The sequence below is a fragment of the Eleutherodactylus coqui genome, chromosome 1, assembly GCF_035609145.1.
Source record: "Eleutherodactylus coqui strain aEleCoq1 chromosome 1, aEleCoq1.hap1, whole genome shotgun sequence".
NCBI lineage: Eukaryota > Metazoa > Chordata > Amphibia > Anura > Eleutherodactylidae > Eleutherodactylus > Eleutherodactylus coqui.
The window spans coordinates 370,845,402-370,860,684 of NC_089837.1; the positions used below are offsets into that span (position 1 = coordinate 370,845,402).

A 15,283-nucleotide genomic window follows, 5' to 3' on the forward strand; every position below is an offset into this window, starting at 1 on the left:
AGGCTGTTGCATGGCTGGCGGGCCACATGAAATGCGGTGGAGGGTGGGATTTGGCCCGTATGGAATAGTGCAGTTGTGTACATTATTCAATGCAGATATTTCCCATAAAGCGGTGTACCAGCTGTATAGTGTTTTACTATAGGGAGCTTATGTGAATGATGTATAGCACTGTATATATGCGTCAGATGCTCCCCTCAACTCTAGAAATCCTCCTGACATATACCCTTAACAGAAGGCGCAGCTATGGTGTGCCCAGCTGTAAACAACCCCTCTAAGCCCCAGCTGCAGTGATCTACTGGATCCAGTGTGCTCCCCTGGGATCTGGTGGGCCGCGTGATTTATATAGACGGACATCCTCACAACAAGCAGCAGAATCTTCTATCTGACTTTTCCTGGTAACAGTGAGAGCTGTTCTAGTCACGTGACAGGGACCGAGCCCGTCACATGACCCCCGCACCCACAGCGCTGCAGACACTACTCAACTGTCAACAGCAGTCACGTGTGCGGCACGCCCTCTGATTGGCTGTCCCGTGTGCCGCTCCTAGCTGCAGTGCCCGCCCCTCGCTAGAGACGTGACGGGGTGCTGACACTCGCCATGTTGTTTCCCCCGGCGGCGGAGGAGAGCCGGGGACACGGAGCTGCGCCTCACACACTGCCGCCGCGCTCCTCTGGCCGAGGCTGGACACCTACCTAGAGCAGGTTTGTACCGGGCTGACGTCATAATGCGGCTATCACACTTCCGTAGACTTGTACGGGACTCTGCTGAGGTGGGGGAGTGCTGTCCCGCCGCCGGGCTGTGTGCGGGGACTTTTCAGACTAGTTCCTTGTGCTTTCTATTTCTCATCACTCCCAGCTCTGCTTGCTGTCAGTGAAAGTAACACAGGGGCCTCTGTGTGGTGTGCAGGGACTACTTCTGTGTGTGGGGGACTACTTCTGGCTGCACACAAGGTTGTTCTCCAGTAGTTACTTGGTAGTCCCCCCGGAGCCTGGCCCTCCTGTACCCGCTGCTCGCACTGCCGCACGTTGGGTTACAGGCAACATACTGGGCACAGTGTAATGTACTGTCTTGTGGCAGAGGCGCTGGCGCCCGTGTGACTGCAGGCTAGAAGGGTACCTGTGCTCCTTCAGGGACATGGCGGAAGGTCTTGCCTGTTGGGATCTGGATGCTGTGCCCCCCGTGAGCACTAGGAGGCAGCGGCTGTCCTTGCGCTGACGATGGCCACATAGACTTCCTGCTGGCTCTGGCTATCCAGCAGGGGGGGTGCTTGTACAAGCGCTGCAGTTCTAGTGATCAGCGGGGGGCGCTGCATCCAGACCACGACCGGGTTAAAGTTTTGACGTGTCACAAGTGTTCCCCAGAGTTGTAGCTGAAGGGGTTGGCCGTTCTCCCCTGTTCACTGGGTACGAGTCAGGTAGATTTGGGACTGGCGCGTCTTACAGTGAGGGCAGCAGTGGTCATACCTGCACTCTGCAGGGAATGGCGCTGCCTGGGGTGACCCATTGACATGTATGGAGCGGCGGTGTGAATAACTTCAGGACCCGCCGGAGTCCCCTTCTCAGGATCAGTGGAGTCCTGGGGGTCTGACCCTAAACCCATCTGACTGCTATACGTATGCCAGCATAGCTGCCAGTCATCCCCTTTAATGGGACGTCTGCCATTGTGAAGTGTCTGACAGCTGTGTCAGGATGAGTTTGGGGTCTCCAACAGGACAGACGGAGGGTCTCGTACTCTTATGTCCCGCTGACCAGCAGGGTCCTCTTCTTGCACAGTACAAGTCTTTGGCCACCGGCAGCTACAGGGCACTCATCCGGGTGCACCAGGCTGCTGGATGACCATTTTTCAGTGCAGTCTTAGAGCTCTCTGTTAATGAGCCAGGCACTGGTGATCATTGGGGTCACTATTCACTGATGGCAAGCAGAGGTCTTGAACGTGGTGTGGCATTGAAGGATAAAGTACATTAATAAGTTGTGGCAGTGAAGTGATCATGTAAGTAACTTCCTGCCCCCATCAGTGGGGAAATAACTGGCGTGCATTGTGACATGCCCAGCTGGTAGCAGCCACGCCTCAGTCCAGTAATGACTGTCAGGAGGGCGGAGCTCCTAATAAAACACAAGGGCGTTGTGGTTCACTTGTAGCCACCTGGTCACATGGCTTGTGGAGATGTGAGAGCTTGCAGACCGCAGTGAAGTCAGGAGTGCAGAACCTTTTTTGGTTCAAGGGCCACTTAGTCATATTGAATTACTAAGGACTTCAAAAGACACATAATGGGGTAATACCGTCCGGGGCCCTTATTACATAAATGTCTGATGGTTCCACTTCCAGGACTGCCAGCTATCAGGAGAACAGGGGCACCTTCTCCCCAACAGGCGGAGACCACGCAGACATGTGAGCGGCTGCAGGCTGTGCCCCCTGGTGTTACAAGAAGTGTAATCTGTTACTTCTGGACATCAGTGGGGTCCTAGCTTCTGGAGACCCCAAAATGTGACCATGTGACACGTTAGAAGCTGCTGTGATGGCAGACCCATAATTCGTCGGTCCCACTTTGTATTCCCACAGGACAAGTGCAGCTTCAGTTGTTCCCTGAAGGGACTAGGAACCTTGTGACTGTCAGCAAGTCCCAGTGAAGAAACCCCAACGTTACGGCAGTGTAGTACAGCACCATGAGCTCTGACACTGTGTATTGGGTCCGGGGGGAGTGATGTGCAGAGGAGACGGGCCATCTGACCCAGCAGGAGGCACAGTATCTGGTGGGGGGACACGTACATACATTAGTCATGTGAGCCGCTGCGCTGGAGATGACGGTCCAGGCATCATGAAGACGGGAGCCTGTACTCCGCCATGCAGCTTGCTGAGGATGGGTTTCCCTCGCAGCGCTTCTAGCCAAATAGGAGGATTTCTACTAAAATGTACAGAATAAGCTGATTACGGATTCCTTCTGGTCACCTGTTGTGTACATTACAGGATGAAGTGACCATTACTCTAAATTTTTCCTTTAGAATGCTCTAACTTGGCCATATTGTAATCTCAGTGCTACAGCTCCAAGCCCTAAACTGTGTGCCTTAAAGGGGAACCCCGGGCACAGATTACCTTCTTATAATGTACATGATCACTATAGGACATTCTGTAATAGGTTCCCTATACACTTTCATTTTCTGTCTGTCACATGGCCCTTTGCCTGAAGAATAGCTCCACTTTCTCTGACATCTTGTCCACATTTGCTACTTCCTCTAACTTCCTGTGAGCAGTGCATGATGGGAGGACAGGAAGCACTGCGCTGTATTGCTCATGTGCAGTCGGGGTGTCTGGCGCTCTCAGGTTACCTTCACACAGGTGAGTGCAGTATCAGGCTGAGAAGCCCGGCCCAATATCACGCCTGTCAGCGTACATCTTACCCACAGATTTCATAAAAACCCGCCTCGCATCACTTCAGTGAAATTGTGCTCATCAGGCGGCACTTCACACACATCAGAGGATCCACAAGTGTTTACCATTGATTTCAAGGTGTTTGACCGACTCGTTAAAAACAATGGGCGATGCATTCTGAGGCGCGTGAAAAAATAGGTCCTGCAAGGTTTTTTTGTCTTGGTTATATTTGCTTCACTGCGTCACTGAGAGGAAAATCATGGCTCATGGGCCTGACTGCATTCAGGAGAACAGAGGTCATATTCATGTGAGGTTTGGGCATAAGAGTCACACTAGTGTGAATGTAGTCTCAGTTAGAGGGAGGTTGGGGCTGGTAAGTTGTAGGACCTGTGAGCTGTGGGTGGAGCTACAGCACTGGTGGGAGATAAGCTCTATACAGGCTGGAAGTTGTAGGTAACAGTCTGTTGTTGTGTTTACTGTGGAAGTGATGTAAACACAGCGGCAGATCAGCGGCTGCACGGGACGAAGAAGAGGGTCCAGGTCAGCTTCACCGAGCTGCTGAGCGCTCGGTGCATAATAGGAACGCTGTTAAGCGCTTACACGCCGCAATCTTTGTTGATCGCAGCATATAAAGGGTTTTTATACAGAGGGAGGGAGCTCCCTCTGTTTTGTCATTGATTAAAAATCATGGTGGGCTGACGAGTTGTCATGGCAACAGGATGCCAGATACAGGCATCCTGCTTTGCCATTGTGAAACATTTCATGTAACAGCCAACCGCCGTTCACAAGTTTTAACAGAGTGGGGGCCAACACACCTTTACATTAGGGCACCTTTTTCAATGTTTAAAAAAAAAAAATGAATGCGTCCTTAATTGTTGAAGTTGGAGAAGATTTGCAGGGTATTGTGGGTGTGATCCGCTTCCCAGTAGAGGCGATTAATGTCTTCACACCACTAGTCTGGCGGTAGAAATATCCCTTACCATCTCTATGGATCATGTGGGGTTTCCAACGTGTCAGGGCAATGCCGACTGCCTGCAGTTTGGGGATAAGTTCTCCATGTAAGAAGGTATCAGGTTGGCAACCCTCCTGCTGAGATCCCTTGGCAGAACATTGTGGTGCCCATCATAAATGGTCTGAGGCAGAACTGCAGTATCTCGCAGTACGGCCGGGCTCAATGCGTGCAAGTATAATGCGTCTGCAGTGGTGTCAACAAAAGTACATTGCTTGTCATTGTTGAACTCGCGTATCTTTAATGTGTATGTAACATAAGAACGCGGCATGTTCTATTTTACTGCGTATTACGCACATGCAATATTTTCTATGAGTGCATTTGGAGCACAGCACATACGCAATTATATTGCGTATGGATAGCGTCTTTTACCCTTGTTGCTAGAAAACATGAGAATGAAGTAAAAAGAAGATGCCAGCACAGGACAGCGTCCGGAAAATACGCTGTTCATTCATGGGCATACACGTGCAAAAACGCAACGCTACAGGGATACACCGTTCACTACGCCGATGAAACGCTCCCATTTTTACGCAGCATATTATTATACCATGGCGTAAGCCCAGCCGTAGTCTGCGTCCACCTTCCTCCTCTGGTCCTGTTCTTGTACAGTGCTAGATGCTGCAGCTATGTGACTAGGATCTGACTAACACATATTGGTAAGGGAGATATATATAAATTATATCTCACTGCCATAATTGACTTTTCTTCTGCTCCAGCATGTAACAAGTTAATTGGGCAAGCTCTATAAAGCTGGGGCAGTTTTTGGGAGGACACAGCGTTGCCATGGAGACCTGGCCCGGGGTTCCTTGCACTGGTTACTAGGGGCTTTTGTGCGGTCTAGCTGATGATCAGCCTGAGGTCTGAACAAACAAGTTCCTTCCAAGGACAACCTCTTAATGAAGTAATGAGAGAGAGCAAAGATCCCCTTATCTCATTACAGCCAGTTCATTCCTCAATAGACCTTTGTACCCTTGTTGCCATGGCGAAAATACACCTTCTAGAACTTCACCTAACTCCCAGAATAGTTTTACAATGGCTGAATCTACTCCCAGGTGCCATCATGTCTCCACCCTGATCTCCAGAACTTTTTATTTCTCTTGCCCTTTTGTATAGAAGTCTCTTCCTTCCCGTTTTTTTCTCCGGCTGAGTTGGAGGCACATGACTTCTGTTCATGGGGAGCCGGCTCGCTCTCATTCCATGTCGGCCTTGTGACTCATATTTGAGACTTTAGTCACTTTCAGCAGGCGTTGCATTAAAGTTCCTTCTGCTGCCACTTACAGTTAATGTTCTTTCTCTTTTCACATCATTTTATTGCTGTCTTATGACTTGAGCTGGAACAGTCGCTGGGCGCCATCTTTCTGCCATTCATTAACTTTTGAAAGCCTGGCCTGACTGCCTACCTTGAAACTTTGGCCTGCAATGAATAATAATAATATAATAATAATCTTTATTTGTATAGCGCCAACTTATTCCGCAGCGCTTTCAGGCATGGATAAATGCAAAACAATACAACAATTACAATATAAGGTACATTGGGTTAGACACAAATGGGTTGAGGGTGGTACAGGAGGTGCAGGGGGTGGGGAACACAGGCAATAGGAAATATTATGTACAGATCATTTATCAGAAGGCAACCAGGGTGGAGCACCATAGGGAGGGGCGAGGGACTAGGTCAGGAGATTTGGTATGCTTCCCTGAAGAGGTGCGTTTTTAAGGCACGTCTGAAATTTCGTGCATCGGGAATTGTCCGGATGCCTTGGGGTAGAGCATTCCAGAGGATGGGTGCTGCTCTAGTGAAGTCCTGTAGGCGAGCATGAGAGGTTCGTATTACAGGGGTGTTTAGTCTGAGTGTGTTTGCCGATCGGAGTGAGCGGGCTGGGTGGTATACTGACAGGAGGGAGGTGATGTATGGTGGCGCAGCGCCATGCAGAGCTTTGTGAGTGAGGTAGAGGAGTTTAAATTTAGTTCTGCAGTGGATGGGCAGCCAATGCAGCGACTGGCATAATGCAGAGGCGTCTGAATAACGACTGGATAGAAAAATGAGTCTAGCTGCTGCATTTAGTATGGATTGGAGCGGAGCGAGTCTAGTGCGGGGGAGGCCAATGAGTAGCGAGTTGCAGTAGTCAAGCCGGGAGTGGATGAGGGCAACCACGAGCGTCTTTAGCGTGTCCGTGGTTAGGAACGGACGTATTTTAGCAATATTTTTGAGGTGCATGTGGCATGTTTGGGCCAGAGATTGGATATGGGGGGCAAAGGAGAGGTCAGAGTCCAGTGTGACCCCAAGGCATCGGGCATGCCGTCGGGGGGTTATGATGGTGCCAGACACTGGAATGGAGATGTTGAGGGGAGGTCGGTTAGAAGGTGGAAAGACAAGGAGGTCAGTTTTAGAGAGGTTTAGTTTGAGAAAAAGGGAGGACATAGTGTTAGAGACAGCGGACAGACAGTCGGTGATATTTTGGAGGAATGGTCCAGAGATCTCACGGGAGGAGGTGTATAGTTGGGTGTCGTCAGCATAGAGATGGTATTGGAGGCCGAATCTGTGGATGGTTTGTCCAATTGGGGCAGTATAGATAGAGAAGAGAAGGGGACCAAGGACTGAGCCCTGGGGTACCCCGACAGCGAGAGGAAATGTAGTCTCTTCTGGCAGGACAGATTCACTGTGGCAGGGAAGCATGGAACTTCTTTGAGGATGGATCATCCATTGAAATTGCCCCGAATACCCTTTTAAAGGACTTTTGTGGCTATTGATTACAATGTGCTAATGAGAAGAGGTGATTTTTGCACTTGGGCACAAATATTGGGTAGGGTCACAGTCCCCCCTTTCAATAGTGGCCAGTAACCTTTCCAAGGTATGGAAAGTTGTGCTCTCGCCACAAGGAGTGGAAGTCCTTATTGGGTTACAACCTGTCAGCAGTTCCCACTATGTAAGACCGCCAACACCAACAACATGCTGCAGTTTAACTTTTTACAAATCTTTTGAGTGTATAACTAATGAAAGTCCTGATCTTGACAAGATCATGCGGCTTGACCTAAAGAGAGCTGTGCACACAAGGCATCCCAGAAATGTTGATCAACTGAAACATGTTTGCAGGAAGGAATGGTCCAAATCCCTCCTCAAGGTTGTGGAAATTGTACAGGATTTGCAACTACAGGAAAACGTTACTGGAGGTGTATTGCTGCTAAATGGTGATCTACAGGCTATTAAGGGGTACTCCCATCTTGGCTTTCCATAGCTGAGTTGGGGAACCTCTGCTGTAGATACCGGCCAGTAACTGTGAAAACAGCCAAGCGCTTCAGTCCAACGCTGCTTCTGTAGCTGCTGTTGAAGTGAACGGGAGCTGTGGAAATGGGGTAGTACACTTCGGCAGTTCTAGAAATGGCATAGTGCGCCGTGCTACACGGTTTCCATAGCTCATATTCCTTTCAATAAGGGCTACACAAACCGTGCGGGGCTGAAGCACTTGGCTTTGGGGTTTTCCATCTCTGCCATGAAAAGTCTTATTTTTTTTCTTTTTTTTTTTCTCCCTGTACTCCCATAAAAGACACGGACATTAGAACAGTCTCTGCTATTGGTTTAGTTACTGCGTTTGACCATAGTTGTTGCTTGGACGTGGTCAGCCGCGTACAGGAAGGTTGGAAGCCCCCACGGGTCTGGGGACCCCACACTGGTTCTCTTTCCATGAAGATTTCAGCACTTAAGCAGGGTTTTGTTTCATTGTGTATTGCGACTTTCTCCTTTGGTTATTGGGGATGCCAGCTAATATATGTATGGCAACACTAATGCAATTACTGCGCCCTGTAAAGCTATGACCATTAGTCACAGTAATCTGCACTTAGAGCGTCTCATGCCCACGGTCAGGTCGGATGCGAAATCTCGCCGCGGAATCAGACCCCCGGTGCTGGTCAGAGACCATATAGTCACCTGTAAGGATCCGCGGTGTGTCTCGGTTGGCACGTCAGCGTGCGGGGCATGACTCTGCCAGCGATGTCGCGGATCTGTAGCAGCTCATGGCGGAACGAATGGCTTCCATTGACTGCAATTGAAGCAGTCCGTGCGTGTTTTTCTTTTTTTCCCCCCACGCAGAAAAGATCATGCTGCAGTTGATTTCCGCTCGTCGGCAGGGGAGAATATTTTAACATCTGGCTGCGAATTCTGCAGCGATAATCTGTCCGATTAGTTCTGCCACCTGCTGGACAAATGATGTCCCCTGTAAATCGGGGGAGACACAATTACTGAATCTTAAAGGCCATTTTCTAGCTCCTGTTAACCAGCTTATAAACCATTGGTGCCTCCTTGGAGACCACATGGAAGACTTGCCAAACCAGAAAAGCGTGAAGAACCTTAACAAAGGCCTATTTGTAAGGGCCGTACATTCGCCTTCCTTACACGTTGGTTAACAGAAGCCAAGCCCTTTAATAGGAGGATGCACCTTGTCTGCAATCCGCCAATTACCTACCACAGCTCTAATGCTTATATCGCTAAGAGGACACTAATTAAACTGGATCTCCAAAATATACATTGTATGAAGTATGTTTTTATATTTTGTAGCCATTTTCTTAGCCCATACTTGGAACAGAACCCCGTCCCCAGCTGGGCCCTGCTCAAAATAAAAGAATGGGGATATACTCTCCTCTCCTGAAGTCCCAGGATGCAGCTGATGGCTGGGTGGAAGCACATGACCACTGCAGCCAATCGGAGGCCACAGTCACTTTTTCTGACATCAGCGCTCATATTCTGGAGTTTGGCATCAGGCAGCTGATTTTTCTAACCCCGGACAACCCCTTTAACTATCTACTTGAAATGAAAGCCTTGTTTACATGGGGAAAGGGCCTGCGGCAAATTCTGCATGAAAACGTCAAAATGCGAACCATGGGTTTTGGCTGCATATCCAGAGCTGACTTTAGCAGCTACATCACTCCCCCCTCACCTCGGAATACATGGCGCTGTCAGCGCCACTGGTCAGGTGATGTGGAAATGGGGTATATTCCCTGTACTTGATTTTCTCACCCATCTTATTTCCATTTTGAGGCGGCAATAATGGACGTGGCTGTCTTTAGACTACCTAGTCATCTATAGTATGTTGGTAATCTTAAGGATACCAATGCACTACACCTGTTCTGTCATTGGCCATCAGCATGGACCAATCGTAGAGCAGTGCATAGTGTAGTTAGACCATCCATTCTCCAGTCTCGGGACAGACTTGTCCTGAAACCAAAGGGTTGCTTTAAGGCATCCTATACATGGCAAGAAAACTTAAAGGCGCGATCAGGAATGTTCACAGGGGGTTAAAATAAGGAAACTCCAAATCAAGGAAATGAAAGTACAGTAATTGTAATGACTGATTTCTACAGTTTCTATGCCAGTGATCCCCTGCAGTCCCAGTGCAATGTCATGTCCGATTTGTAAGAAGGAATGCCTAAGAATCGCCCCTGTAGTTCCATGAAATCCCCTTTAAGTGTGTAATAGTCTGTAACATAACGGAGCTGCTGAGTTATGTGACGGTAATGAAGTGGAGCGCATTAATAAAATATTCAGGGATATTTCTGGGCTGTGCTATTAACCATTCATCTGTATGTTAAGGGAATTGGGTTCTATTCCTCATCTACTTACCAAGGTATTCATCGGCATGCACAATATAGCAATGGCTGTCTGAAGGAAGAGTCTAGTCCTGCAGATCGGAGACTCCTAAGGCCTTTTTGTTCACTTACCTCATGCTCTTGCATACTTTGCAGGGTGCTCAGCAGCAGCCTTAAAAGGGTTTTTCAAAGTTAAGGGAACCCCGGGCCCCCCATGCCTTAACGTAGCAAACTGGCTATTACCTCTCCCCATTCCCCTCTGCTGTCTCCGCTCTGCCGGTGACATTGCTTTACATGATGCCGTCAAATCTGCAGATTTTGGTGCGGAATTTTCCACTGCGTTGTGCAGCTAATTCTGCTTTATCTGAGTGTCCCTTAACCCCTTAGTGATGGCCCTATAGTGTTTTTATGTCCTGCAGATGCAGGGAGATCGCAGGGCAACCTCCTTTCATACAGGCCGGGTGTCGGCTATTACTTACAGCCAACACCCAGCAGCAACAGCTGTGATGAGCCATGTGGCTCATCAGGGCTGCTAACCCTTTAAATGCCCCGAAGGATGCTCAGGGGTCCCATAAAGCCCCCCGCGATGAGATTGCAGGGAGCCGTGTGGGTGTCATGGCAGACAGGGGCCTTCTGAAAGGCCCCAGGGCTGTCATGGCAGAAAGCTGTCCCCGTGGGGTGGCTTGTTAGACTGCCTGTCAGATTGCAGTATGATGTAATGCTACGCGATCAAAGCATTACAAGTTGTAGTCCACTAGTGGAACTAAAGAGGAATAAAAAACAAGATGAATAAAGTTTTACTAATTGCAAAAAATTGCAAGTAATAAGTTTAAATCGCCCCCTTTTTTGCCATATTTTTGATAAAAGATTCAAAGTCATAAAATAAAAATACACATTTGGTATCACTGCGTCCTTAAAAGTCAGATCTATCAAAATAGCGCATTATTTACCCCACACAATGAACGTTGTCAGAAAAAATAAATAAAGAACACCAGAAATGGCCTTTTTTGGTTACCCTGTCTCTAAGAAAGAATGCAATAAAGACATCAAAAAGTCATATGTATTCCAACATGTTACCAATGCAAACTACAGGACGTCCCGCAAAAAATGAGCCGCCGCACAACTAGATCAACGGAAAAATAAAAAAGCTATTGCGTGCAGAAGATTGCGGCAGAAAATATTTTTTAAAAATTAAATACCTTTTGAAAAAAAAAAATACAAGTACTACAGCAAAAAAAAAAAACAATGTTTGGTATCGCAGTAATCATACTGACCCATAGAATAAAGTTATCATGTCATTTTTGTTGCAGTTTGTGCGCCGTAGAAACAAAATAAACTGAAAGATAGCAGAATTTCATTTTTTTTTCTCTACTTAGAATTTTTTTAAAGTTTTTCAGTACATTATATGGTACATTTAGTAGCACAATTAAAAAATACAACTTGCCCTGCAATAAACAAGCTCTCAGAGGGACGTCGATGAATAAATAAAGGAGTTACGATTTTTTAAAAGGGTGGGAGGGAAAAACAAAAAGGAAATAAACAAAGTTCTGTCACTAAGGCTGGATTCACATAGGTCGGATTTGTCAAAAATCTCATCCACATGGGGCGGACAATCTGTTGCGGCAAAGCCAGCATTAGCCGGCACTGCGGCTCGGATCCCTGGGACGCAGCATATTAATTTTTTGTTTTATTTTTCCCGTTGCGGCCTCACTCCTCTCTATGGGAGAGCCGGCCTCAACAGAAAAGCATGCGGTGCAGCTGCTCCAAAACCCACAGTTAAGTGCCGCGGGTCTTGAAGCTGCGCTTATCTCGCACAAATCTCTGGGTTTTTCGCTGAGGCAAAACTGCGAGATTTCTGCTAGAAAAGCGTCCCGTGGGAACCCAGCCTAAGGGGTTAAAGAGCAAATGCAACATCTCTATCAGTTAGTCAGTTCTGATCCCTAAAAATGTTGCCCGAGACCAGGCCGCTACATGTATTTCTTAACTAGTTGTCGTGTATAATTGATTCCATGTAAACTTTTTTAAAGTTGTTTTTCTTTTTCCCCCCCCCCCCCTCTCTCCCCTAGAACAATCCATTAAGAGGAGCTCTTCTGTAGAACCTCTACAATGGCCTCAAAGTCTTCATTACTGAAAGTGATCCTCTTGGGAGACGGAGGTGTGGGGAAGAGTTCTCTGATGAATCGCTACGTTACCAATAAGTTCGATACCCAGCTATTTCACACAATAGGCGTTGAGTTCTTGAACAAGGAGCTTGAAGTGGACAATCATATGGTCACCATGCAGATCTGGGACACGGCAGGTCAGGAACGCTTCCGGAGCTTGAGAACCCCTTTTTATAGGGGGTCTGACTGTTGTTTGCTCACCTTTAGTGTAGACGACCTGCAAAGCTTTCAGAACTTAACCAACTGGAAGAAAGAATTCATCTATTATGCAGATGTCAAAGACCCAGAAAGTTTCCCATTTGTGGTTTTGGGAAACAAAGTTGACATCAGTGAACGTCAAGTCTCCACGGAAGAAGCGCATGGCTGGTGCAGAGACAGTGGAAACCATCCGTATTTTGAGACCAGTGCAAAAGATGCCACCAATGTGGCTGCAGCATTTGAAGAAGCTGTCAGAAGGGTTTTGGCTATTGAAGATAGGTCAGACCAGCTGATCCACAATGATACAGTCCACCTACATAGAAAACCCAAGTCCAGTTCATCATGCTGTTGACGTGTAGTTTGTATCAGTAATCAACACCGAACAGCCGCATGTGGCAACGCCATTCGCCATGCAGGGCCCGCTGAAGAAGCAGACCAGGTGATCACACTGGAGTTTCATAATTCTAATAAAACTTGATGGAGAAGCCATAGACCTAATAAGCAGTATAACATGTGGTGGGAAGAGATGTTTCACACGTTGTGTCGCTTACCCTGAATTAATGTGTATTAATGTAATTAACACGTTTTACTGAAACGGCGTGCGCAAAGAGAAACCTCTCCGGCAGGTTACGCCTCATCTCACTGTATATTTATATATGCGGTCATAAAAGTAGGAACTTGTTTCTACCAGTTTGTATTGACTGTGGACTATTCAGGTAACATTTTGGACACTCCCCTCCATTTTTTTAATGTAGGTGACGGAACGCTCTTTCATTTTTTTTTTTTTTTTTTCTTCGTCCTGTTTTTGTTTTTTGTCAGCAGACTGTCTACTACTTACTACTGTAACCTCCAGTTTGTATAGTGGTAGTATAAAGGTTAATTTACTAACACCTTAGTCCCAGTAAAGTTAAAAAATTAATTGGAGCACACACAAACTACTCATAAAGGCAGTAAGAAATATAAGTTTCAGTGTTTGAACATAACGTGGGGTAAGAATACTAAATGTTTTCTCAGGAGTATATGGCAGTAGGTAGTTTTCAGTAACTCCTTATGACAGGTCCGATTGCATGCTGCGGAACACACATGCACGCAGTTTTTTTTTACTGTCTCACAGATACTGGAATCACATCTACACTGCTCAGTACTGCTGTATAATATCTTCCATGTTGCTGCTTCTTTGTGTATAAGAAATGGACATCAAGGAGCAGAAAGCTCCTCTTGTGTGTACTGTGTATGGGAGATGTCACAGCAGATAGTCTTCACCCACCAGCTCAAGGACAACTGAACATTAGAGAGAGAACTTGAAGTAGAAACAAAATGCAGGATACGAGACAAATAATGGCCAGAAATAACTGTTATTCCGTATATACAAGGATAGCTTATTCTAAAAAATCATCGGCAATAGCAGGTACGCTTCAAGCAATTTGTACCTGTTTTTGGTGTTAATACATCACAAATTACAGTGCACATCATAATTATGCAATAACGTGTGACTTATCTCATCTGTCTTGAAAACTGGGAAATCAAGTGGGCCACGGTAACGTGGAAGGGCGTGGTTTCCATCAAAGCATTAGATTTGTTAATTTTATTATAATTATTTCATTGGATAGAAACTGGAGCGTACCTGAATTTTCCTGTATTGTGGATGACCGCAGCGGCTCGCCGTCGGTCATGTGCAGTACAGTTTTTGTTTTTTCTTTAAATTTTTGTATATCCTGCGCCGTTGCTAAGGTTTCGCGTGGGTATCCGCAGCTCATACGCAATTTTAATTGAGTGTGAGCTGCAGGTCGGACGGCCTCCGTTAACTTTAATAGGTTCTGTCCGCAGCAAAATACAGCATGCTATGATTTTTTTTTTTTCTTTCCTCCACTTGCGGAATACGCAATTCGTATTTGCGAATGTGAGTGAAAAAACATATATTTTTTTTTTTTTTTTTTTTACATGACTTTGGCTACGTTTTGCTGCTGATTCTGCAATGGGAATCCGCCTGTCTGAGACCAGCCTAACTGCACTTTTTAAGAACTTTTGAGATGTCAGAGTGACATGGTAAAAGTTTTGATCAGTGGGGGTCCAGGTGCTGAGATTCCCTGCTGCTTGCTGAAATCAAGGGACTGCATGCAATTACTGTGCCCCTTTGGCTGTCTTGTGTTGCTTGCTGGCTCTTCGCAGTAGCTGCAGACCGACACCTAGACTGTAGACATCCATGGGTCCGGCTTCAAACCATTAGTTTTGACATGTCAAGTTTTTAAAAAGTGCAGTTACTCTCCAATAAGCTTGTCCCATCTTACTCCAACAGCCTTTAGTTTAAGGCTGGCATATGAAATGCCAGGCTTATTAAATCGTCCCGTGTTTTTTTTTTCTTAATATCTAAAGCTCAGTTCACACTAGCGCTTGGTTGTTTGGCTCCGAGCAACAGACGCACTAGATGTGCAGGATCCAGTATATAATAGATCTAGATGGCACTGGCTCGATCCCATTGACTACACTGAGGTCCTCTGCCATGCTGATAAATTCTCTTGGGTAAGATTTAATGCCAGATCCGGGCCGGCGACTCTGAGTCTCTGGCACAGATGTTACCCTAGCCTAACCCTGAAAACCCCGCCACACAGTATAAATCTGAGCACCTTAGTGCTTGACAGATTGCACAGAACTGTTCTCAAACCTTCATTTGCATCACAAATCGGCAATGCTTTCCATCTGAATTTTTGCGTGTGACTAGGGCTAGAAACCCAGCCCTGTGCAGATGTGAGGGCGGACGGTGTAGCTTATGTTCTTATCTACTGCAACTTCGTTCTGGGTTTGCTGTGGCTTTCACCTACTGCCAACAACGGCAGCAGGTCCTCCGCAGCGTGCATGCACACAGCCTAGTGCCACTAGTTGGAGCACGGTGACCCAGCACGGGTTCGTAAAAATGTTGGCATATAAGCTTTTAGGCTGGCAATAGCCTGCATTAATCCCTAGTGCTTGAAAACG

The 15,283-nt window shown here is 46.9% G+C and overlaps 1 protein-coding gene across 1 annotated transcript; it reads left to right on the plus strand.

Annotated features, from left to right (window-relative positions):
* Positions 1-563: 563 nt before the first annotated feature.
* On the plus strand, positions 564-13,796 carry RAB9A (RAB9A, member RAS oncogene family). The gene is made up of 2 exons (XM_066578098.1): positions 564-699; positions 12,017-13,796. Exon 2 carries the CDS (start codon positions 12,057-12,059, stop codon positions 12,660-12,662), a length of 606 nt encoding a protein of 201 aa, XP_066434195.1. The 5' UTR covers positions 564-699; positions 12,017-12,056; the 3' UTR covers positions 12,663-13,796.
* The last annotated feature ends 1,487 nt before the right edge of the window (positions 13,797-15,283 follow it).

What these genes read in the sequence shown, in the direction of transcription:
- RAB9A (XM_066578098.1), top strand. Translation starts at nt 12,057, where the DNA reads ATGGCCTCAAAGTCTTCATTACTGAAAGTGATCCTCTTGGGAGACGGA.